The sequence below is a fragment of the Etheostoma spectabile genome, chromosome 3, assembly GCF_008692095.1.
Source record: "Etheostoma spectabile isolate EspeVRDwgs_2016 chromosome 3, UIUC_Espe_1.0, whole genome shotgun sequence".
In the NCBI taxonomy this organism is placed as follows: domain Eukaryota; kingdom Metazoa; phylum Chordata; class Actinopteri; order Perciformes; family Percidae; genus Etheostoma; species Etheostoma spectabile.
The window spans coordinates 28,482,356-28,492,210 of record NC_045735.1 but is presented as its reverse complement, the minus strand read 5'-3'; the positions used below and the strand labels follow the sequence as shown (position 1 = coordinate 28,492,210).

Below are 9,855 nucleotides of genomic sequence, written 5' to 3'. Positions count from 1 at the left end.
GAAAATAAAGGAAATGCATTGAATGAGAAGGTGTGTTCAAACCTTTGGCCTGTACTGTATATATAAACAGTAATTTATGTAACGTGTGCACACGCAATGTTTGAATATGCCTTTTAAAAAACACATAGGAGCGCCCGGATAGCTCAGTTGATAGAGCGGGCGCCCTATATAGAGGTTAGCTCCTCGACGCAGCGCATGCCCTTTTCCTGCATGTCATTCCCCCTTTCTCTTCCCCTTTCACTTCTTCAGCTGTCCTGTCACTAAAGGCCTAAAATGCCCAAAAAATAATCAAAAACATAGGTGTGATCTATTGGTATAACTTTATTTTTGCACATTATGTAGCTACTTAAGAGGGCCAACGTACAACAAGACAACTTGTGTTAGACTGACAAGTGAGCTCCCTCGCAAGCAAGCTAGCCACTAAATTAGTCAAATGTATCGACTCAATGTTTCATTCACATGCTATTGTCACATCGTAGGAACGCACAGAGAGAATTAGCAAGCTAACGTTAGCTAACTAGCCAGTGGCCGCAGTGGAGCCTTCTGTCCCTCCGCTCGGGCATCTCCGCTCCCCACTGCAGGGAGACTTCTTTGCAGAGAGAACAGATGACAGCCCGGGAGATGGACACTCTGGTTAGCCATTCCGGTGTCTTCCCAGCGGGGAGTGAAGCAGAGGAACCGTAGGCACTGTGCTAATTTGAGCAAATGCTGTAGTCCTTACAGTGTGTTCAAGTGCAGTTTTTTGGCCAAGACAAAGTCGACATGAGCCACCACTAGTTCTTGGCCGCCTGCTTGGTGTGTCAGGGCCTTTAGTGAACTTACCAGAACTTAGTGTTTTCTCTGCCTGCTGCACAATAAACCATTTGCATTCCCTGACTCAGCAATAACGCGTGACAACTATCTATAAGCCCACTTCTAAATATAGGCCAGTGAGAGGAGCTCTGCAAATCTCTGTATTGAAATACCCACTTGGCTCGGCTAAAGAGATACAGAGGCTGGGCCTGGGACAAGAGTAGAGTGGCACAAGTTGGAGCTTTGGCAGTGCTGGAGAAAGGTAAGAGGGAGAGAGAGGGGTGTGCGAGTGAGAGGGGAGCTAGACAAACTAGAAGCTAGTGGGAGAGAGAGAGGGAGGGAGAGGGAGGGAGAGAGAGAGAGAGAGAGAGAGAGAGAGAGAGAGAGAGAGAGAGAGAGAGAGAGAGAGAGAGAGAGAGAGAGAGAGTAATGATCTACACATGGTTTAATGCTGGAGCCTCAACATAGTAACCATAGACACATGCTGGGGCCTCCTGGGACTCATCAGCAGGACACAGCTGTGAGCTGGACAGCAGAATTCTATTAGCACCAACAATGCACACATGCGCTTGAAAAAAGCACACACACAGACACACACACACACACACACACACACACACACACGCACACATACACATACACATACACATACACATACACACACACACACACACATACGCACACGCACGCACAGGGTCTGTATTCTAGATTAGCCATTTGGAAATTTGACTGTGTTTTGGCATGCTACAAACAACACAACACACAACCTTTTACCCTTCAATGGACATACTACTTTCCAGATGGCAGGTCTAGAATATTAGGGATCACTTTTTATCTAATGGCCTACACATAGGTTCAAGGGTTTAAACAATTTAGCCAACTTTCTATGGGATCCCTACAGACACAAAGACTTTAAGACATTGACAACACACCTCAAATCTTCAAGGGGTCATGTAATACCTGTTGGTAATAGCGAGTATAAATTTGTATCCTTACACATTGGCCAGTCTACTATATTGTGAAAATCACCTTGAGTACTGGTTTCATAGAACTTAAAAAAACACATGTATCCATATAGCAACACAAACACACACTTTAAACTGTGCGTAAAAGTGCATACATGCACAAATGTGATGACAAGCCCATTACTTCTATGTGGAGGCATATATACTGTATATAACTATATAACAAAATTATACCAAATGAAGCAGCCAGTCCATAAATTAGTCAACGTCAAGTGTAGCACCATTCTGTGTGGAAGCCAACGGAAAAGGGGGGGGGGTTCTAGGGTGCAGCCAAAATGAAAGCCTTTGATATCATCCTTTTCTGGACTTTGGTCCATTGCCTCCAGCCTCAATAACAGCTCTTAATGAACTCTGGGTTGGCAGTAAAGCCTGAAGTGATGCCCCAGTTACACACATGTTTTGCTTACGCTTATTGCTTATACTTATTTGTGTGCACAACTGAAGCCCTTTCTTTGCACTCTTAACACCTTATACTGTTGTATCCCTCTTTCTGCTTCTATCTCTCTGTGAGTGTGAAATGTTTGTCTAGCTAGTGGAGGTAGTGATTTAGTACTGCTAAGAATGATGACTCTGCCAGAGGGGCTGGCAGGGCACTGTCTCACTGTCATACGCTTACTCCAGCTGTGGGGGGGAGGGAAGGATGGAGGGAAGGGAGGAAGAGAAGTAAAGAAGAAAAAAAAGGCAGAGAAAGAGAGCAGAGAGAGAGAGAGAGAGAACGATAAAGAGAGAGAGAGAGAGAGAGAGAGAGAGAGAGAGAGAGAGAGGCTTGAGGGAAAGAGAAACCACCGTCTTTTATGGAGACCAATCCTCCAAGCCTCACTGCCTAGGCCAACTTTACAGGATATATTGGACAGTTCCACACTACCCTGCCCCCCACCCCTCCAACTGCTCTCTTTTCTCAGCTCTTTTTCATGCTCCCCTCCTTTTTGGTTTCCAACAAGGCAAGCCTTTAGCCGAACTCTAGAGAGGTGTAAAAGTATTACCATGTCAACAAGTGCCTTTTACTCTAACCCACTTTACGCACACAGGCTCCGGCTCATACAAACATACACACACACACAAAAAAATTGGGGTCAATCATCTGCAAGAAGGACCTTACATACACTGTTCCACAGAGTGTGCCAGAATAGGTTCAGCAACACAGAAAATTAAAGCCTGTTCTGTACAAAGAACCTGAAATACAAAGGAGAAACCCTTATCCTCACATTCTGGAAGGGGAAACTAATGAGCTCTTTGGGATGATAGATTAAGTGACCTGCAAGTACTGCATCTTAAAGTCATATGCTGCTCACACTCTTCTCATTCTCTAAACTAGGCTTCAACAGGCCTGGAAACTTCATCAAAATGTGTTAAAAGGAATCAGTAAAAGTATTCCTATGAAAACAAGAGAGAAAACGGTGGAGGAAAAGAGCTCCGATGGGTGAGATAGACCCCAATTTCCCTTTTCAGAACTTGTGGTCTTTTTCTACCAGTTCACAGTGTACGATGGGGGCAGGCTTACGACAGCGAGAGAGCAGAAAGGAAGAGTGCAGAGAGCAAGAAATAGCATGCAAAAGCACAGATTTGTAAGGGGAGGGAGAGAGGGAGGGAGGGGTAAAGCAAGTGGAGAGAGAGAGAAAGAGAGGGGGGGAGAAGTAGCCCTGCCCAGTTGCCTGGGGAGAAAACTGCTCTGCTGCTGACTCAGGACTCTCTTTGTTTGACAATGCTCCCTCACTCTTGCTCTCTCTCTCTCTCTCTCTCTCTCTCTCTCTCTCTGACACACTCTCAAACTTACTCGTCTTTTTTCAAACAGTCAGTCACCATCTTTTCTCATGTGCACATGCGCTTTCTTTGTCAGACTCCTGCCAATAATTTCACTTTGACTTACTTTTCATCTTCTCTCCTGTGTGCACGTGTGTCTGTCTCTGCTACTTCTGCTGCCTTTCCCTTCTTTTGCAGCAGCATTTTTCTATACTGTACTAAACGTCTCCTTCTAATGTGATGAACACAGATAAAGGCTTGAAGTCCAATACATCTACAGTGGTTTCTTTTGCCTTTTCATGCTCCACTAACAGCAGTTCATGATCAGAGCTCTGGGCCGTTTTATTCTCTTCCAGCAGTGGCAATTTCCAGATGTTGGCTGGCCAGTGGTTGGCAGCAAACTGCCAGCACCTGTTCTGGTAGTTTGCTGCATTAAGGTAAATGTTCCTTAGTGATAGTGGGTGGAAACTGTTAGAAGGACTAAGTCAGAGTCAGAGAAGACAGGGTAGCCTGAAGTCTGGCAATTAGTGTGAAGCATGTCATGTCATAGAAGACGAGAGTCTACGACTAAGAAAAGAATAACAAAAGGCCACAAGAAGACTGGCAGGCTCATGGATAGTCAAGAGTGATAGACTCCCAGAGAGAAAATAATGGTTGGCAGCTATAAGGATAACAGACAAAGATCCTACAGAAAATGAGGCTGCACGTTCAACAGGGAAGAGAGGAGAAAGAAACAGAGAGAGAGAGGAGCAACAGTGATTCCAGCTGGACGTGGACCCATTCCCAGAGTGGCAATGCTGAGCAAGGCTTACAAAGACCCTTAGGGGACCCCCCGGACTCACCCAGAAAAAAAGGGAGGTAAAGAGGACCTTGGGGAAGGCAGGAGGGAAAGGGAGCTAAGAGGGGGAGCACTGATAAGCACGAGGTAGTCCAACACACCCTGACACAGAAAGGAGGGAGCCATGTGCAACAAAAGGAAGAGAGAGAAAGAGAGAGAGAAAGAGAGAGAGAGACAGAGAGACAGAGAGAGACAGAGAGAGAGAGATTTATACTTTACACTTTACAAAGGAAAGCATGCTTGTATCTCATAGACAAAGAGGAAGGGAAAAGATGTAGCGCAATCTCCCACTTACGTTCATACAGAAAAGCTGTTAGACCAATGAACTAGCACAAAGCACCCAGGATGGACTGACAAGACAGTTGAGCTGGCAGAAAACCACAGCTAAAGATAATAAATCATAGATTGTCATGATATAAGGCCCATTTGACAACTGTATGAAATATCAGGCAGTATTCACAAGTACATACCAGTGGGTTCACACTTTTACAAACCCCATTTTTGAATACAGCCCTGCTATTATGACCAATAATTTTGATGCATGACTTATGACCACTCGTCTCCCAAAACAGTGTGAGGGTGACAGCTGTTGTCACATTGTGAAAGAAAAACTGCAAGTATGTACGCCGCTAGGAAAGCAGACATTTACAAGTCAGTAAGTAATAAGGCTCAGTAATAGGGCTCAACAATGAAACCATCTGATGATCCGTACTAGGTTGCCTGTGGTTAATTATAACCTACAAATGGAGGAGTAGAAAAAAGAGGGGCGGAGAGGAGATGGGAATAGAAGATGTACACTGGCTTATCGGTAGGAGTGTGACAGGGGCCTTGATCGTACCAGGGCTAAGTTTCTGTAAGACCTCAGTTAAAGCAGATCAGGCGAGGGAGGGGAGTAATAATCGCTAAGCTATTTGAGACCAGGGTCTAAGGCCACATACAGATCTACATTAGCCCTGCATTAAAAATGCAAACCAGCTCATTCATTTGAATGAGTCAGTTAAATGCATGGGCGTCTGGCAAAAAAGTTGAACCAGGCTCAACTTTTGCTACAGCGCTAAGTGATATCATCCGGCAAGATGCTGCGGTGGCCTGCGTTGTTTTAACGTTTTAAAAAGTTTGATTTCAGTTTGAATGCCCAAATGAGCATCAAACTAAAAGGAAGAATGATGAAATACAAAATCTGGCCATGATTACAAAATTCTGCTCTGCTTATGTGACCTTAAGCAAAATACTGAACTTTAATCAGCTCTTGGAAAAATGTACCTAAGAATTTTCTCTTTAGTTATCATATAAGTTTCTAAAATACTGACCAAAGAACATGTACAGAACTCAAGTTACATAAGTAACGCGATTTCTCATATAACCCATAATTGTTTTAAAAAAGAAACACAAAGAAATCAAGTTTTGTGCAGGAATTAGAAAAAGAAAAAAACGAAAGCAGCTATTACATTTATGTATGTGAGCATGGGTGGGTGTACAGTGAAGAGAGAAAAAACAAGCGCAGTGAAGAGAAGGGGGAGGAAGGGGGAGGCGGAGTGAAAAAAGCTAGAGGGTGCTCGCCTGGCACAATGAGTCCTACTTGTTAGCCAGTGACAGTGTCAGGGATCGTGACAGGGTCCAGACGCTAGACACCAGCTGCAGCGCCTCGTAAATAGACTGCTGTCTCGCAGGCACATTTGCACGGCAATGGTTGCTCACGCACACACGCACAGACACACACAGGCATGTGGGCACATGCATATACTATTGCAGGCACACAGACAGACACTGACTTATTGTCTCTCCCAAATCTTGTAAAAGGGACAGTGAACCTCTTTGTCTTGTGTCCTGTTAAAGCTCCCGTGAAGAGAAAATGTACTCCACACACAAAAACGCCAACAAATTTGCAACAAAAATAATTAAACATGTATTAGTAATTCAATGATATTTTCAATAAAATGAAACAGAACTAACGTTGTGTTCAGTCCATGTGTGGCTTGCTGGAACTACAAGACTAATCTTTCCCAGTACTTTTGCCTCAATGTAAACTTTGTGTGTGTGTGTGTGTGTGTGTGTGTGTGTGTGTGTGTGTGTGTGTGTGTGTGTGTGTGTGCGCGCGCTCCCTTTCCCTCCACGGTGATAATGAGGGGGGTAACAAACTACATCTGCCCTGTGGTGCGCGGAGAAAGAAAACGTGGAGGAGAAAAAGGGAAAAGTAGGAGAGAGTTGAAAGTTTAGGGCGAGAGGAGAGCCGAGCTGGACGGGAGGTGAAGGGGTTAAATGCGCGGGACTGATCCTGCTGAGCTAGTAGCAATACGTTAAAGTGCAAGGTTTCATTGCAGCAGATACAGAATGAAACTCCTTCCCATTAGTCACGCTAGTAACTGAAAAGACTCCTTGCACTGCTTAACCCTTACTGCGCCGCAAACAAACCACAGCAACAACACAGGTAAAGCCCCTGTAACAGCTTCTATGTTTGGGTGTAAATGCACATGCACAATGAGATTACAGTAATTATAGTGCAGTGACCAAGTGTGCATACGAATACTAATTTAACTTTCACTAACTTGATGCGTGAGGAGTGTATGTCTGAATTTGGACATAGAATTCAGATGGAGTAACCTTTGGTGGAGGGATTTTCTTCCACTCCCCCATCCTCTTCTTGAGCATGCATCCCACGCCGTGCTATAGTACACACGGTCTCTGAGGAGCTTAGGGAGGAGAAGACAAGCATACCCTTCCTCCACTTAGAGAAGGGCAGAATCATAATCATCATAATTATCGTCATCATCGTCATCACACTGTCTTAACCGAGACACGCCACAGTAAAGCATGTGGTGTAATGACAAAACAATGGAACAAAAAAAAAAACACGTAAACAAAACCAAAATGGGAGGACGTAAGGTGAATCGGGTCAAAATAAAGCAAAAAGCAAGTTGTACTGAGTTTTGTCTGTTATAGTTTTAATAGCACACTGGTTTTTATTGTTGTTTACACAAAGAAAATGGATACAAGCTGGCTTCATTTGAATGATTTCATCAGCTCACAACTATAATCTGGCAATATTCCCAAAAACTACAGAAACCCCTGGTTCAGAAAACCAAAAGTAATTGTAAAAGATAAAGGCTCCCTACGGATGTTCATACTGTCTACACAGTATATTAATGTAAACCGCTCTAAAACGCACACCGTACCCCTCTGGAGAAGACATATGTGTTGGCTCAGACCTCTCTCCAGCCCATTTGGTTTAGTGCTCCAGAAAAAAAGCCATTTGATTCTAATTAAATCAAAATGGAGCATGAAATGCCTGGTGATCAGCACACAAAACCTAGCTCTGGTTGTTTGTTTTCATTACAACAGGTCTGAAATGGCAAGACACAGACATCTCCACGTAAACTCAAAGAAGCCCTAAAAGCCCCATGAGGGCAGAGCAGGGAACAAGTAATATTGTTCCTGGCCAAACGCTCAGCAATAATAAAACAACAATTACCATTCATCATTCTCTCATTTCCCCTCTCATTACAACTCCAGTTACCATCAGCACCAGGTAACAAGAACATGTGGCATGCAGCCTAATGTGGTTTACAGAGATGAACAATGTATAGAAAGCATAAGGCCTGTATTGAGTTACACAATATAAAAAAGACTGCACTGGAAAGGTTTTCTATACCAGATACTGTATGTTTCAGGGACTACAAAGCATAAATGTCACATTGGTAGAATTAACAACTAAAATACAAATTAACAAATAAGAGGCTTGCAATATGTGGAAATTTCGGTTTCAGAAAGACACAGAAATGGTTGGATACAGACTGAATGGTGTTAGTTGGTTGGGGGGGTGGGGGTTGGAGTATCTGATGCTGTGTTGCATGACTTACATGTCTTGCTTGCACTAAAGCCAACTTTAATTATACACAAACATTTAAAGTCTGAAAGGTGCAATATATATTTTTTAAACTCTCAGCAACCAAACATTTCAATACTTTAATTGACAAGCTTCATTGCCAAGTTTATGTCAAAGTATTAAGCTGCTGCAACATGTTTCAACTCTTTTCATCTTTCTGTTTCTCACAAAATTTGAAAAAAAAAAAAAAAGAGTCATGAGGGCAAACAACAATTCAGAAATAAGTAAAAGGGTTTTTGTTCTTACTCCAGTCTTGTCACAGAGCCGCAGGGTGTTAAAGGAGCCCACGGCAAACACCTCTCCATCTGGAGCCCAGGACAAAGAGGTGACCGGGTAGTCGTGAGACGACGAGGAGTAAAGCAGACGACCAAAGCTGTCCCATACCTGTTGAGGGAGGACATGATTTCAAAAGGTAAAAAAAAAGCAAAACAATTTAACAAACCAACAAGACGTCTAATAGTACACTCAAACACTGCCCACCTTATATTTACAGTCTTCTCCACCTGACAGTATGACGTCATTGACTGAATTCCAGTCCACCTTCAGAACAACCCCATCATGAGCCTTCCACTAGAGAGAGACAGAGGGGGAGAGAGAGATCATTTTTATGTCAACACAACATATTGATGCTATCCATACATAGCGTCTCCCATTGGTTAAGGAGAAGTGCAAGACCTCCAATAAATCCCTTCACTTTTACTCAGTCCAAAAAAGAGATAACACACAAAGACGATCAGGATAAGCGCCACAGAGAGTAACATTTATTCTTGCACATAGTTACATGTTTATGAAATGTTTCATATGAGCCTAACTGAGAGTCAACTCTAAATTGTGTTAGAATGTAACAAAGTGCAGAAAGCGTGTCTCTAGCATTACCTTACTGTTCCTATCTTGTTCCTGTTTGCTCTACATGCTTACACTCCATTTTCTATTTTTTTTGTAGCCTACTTGCTCACTCCATGCACCCAAAGGAGAAGACACGTAAACACATTCACATGCGTGTTGTGCGCATCTGTGTCTGTGTAAGCCAGGCAATTTCCAAACCGTATTGAAACCCGGGTGGCTGACGCACATTAACCTATTCCGATTGAGCCTGCATAGGTTCAAGTTGCATCACTGGATGTGATGTGTGTGCTAGTGTCTGCATGTGTGGTAATAGCTGAGGGAGAGCAAAGGGTTGAGAAGGCGCACATTAAACCCTCCATTGTTTATCTTAGGTCCCAGGTGGTATTCGGCTTCAAGAAGAATAATAAATAAATGTATATACATGAACAAAAGAAATACTGGTGTGCAAGGCCCTTGGCAAAGCACCCTCCGTTAATGCAGAAGCACTCAAAGACATTTGGATCTATTGCATTTTTACTCATTTATAGCCTTTAAACTAGCCTGGAAATCCAATACGAAAGATTAAGGGTCTGGCATAGAGTAATGAAAGTTGCCCATCTTGAGGGGGCGGCATCAAGCGTGCATTTGAAAATCTAACTGCACACAATCGGATAACACTATGACCAATCACAACAGCACACGGGGTGATGTATCCAGAGCCCCATACGCTTAGCTACCAGCGGAGCTAACTG

At 43.4% G+C, this 9,855-nt stretch overlaps 1 protein-coding gene across 1 annotated transcript in view; it reads right to left on the bottom strand.

Annotated features, from left to right (window-relative positions):
- Positions 1 to 9,855, bottom strand: part of ift80 (intraflagellar transport 80 homolog (Chlamydomonas)) — a 39,591-nt gene that overhangs the window by 21,696 nt on the left and 8,040 nt on the right. Inside the window, exons 7-8 of the mRNA XM_032511488.1 lie at positions 8,759 to 8,848; positions 8,525 to 8,662 (exon numbers count right to left, since the gene is read on the bottom strand). Coding sequence (XP_032367379.1) covers positions 8,525 to 8,662; positions 8,759 to 8,848 — 228 coding nt within the window. The remainder of the gene's footprint in view (positions 1 to 8,524; positions 8,663 to 8,758; positions 8,849 to 9,855) is intronic.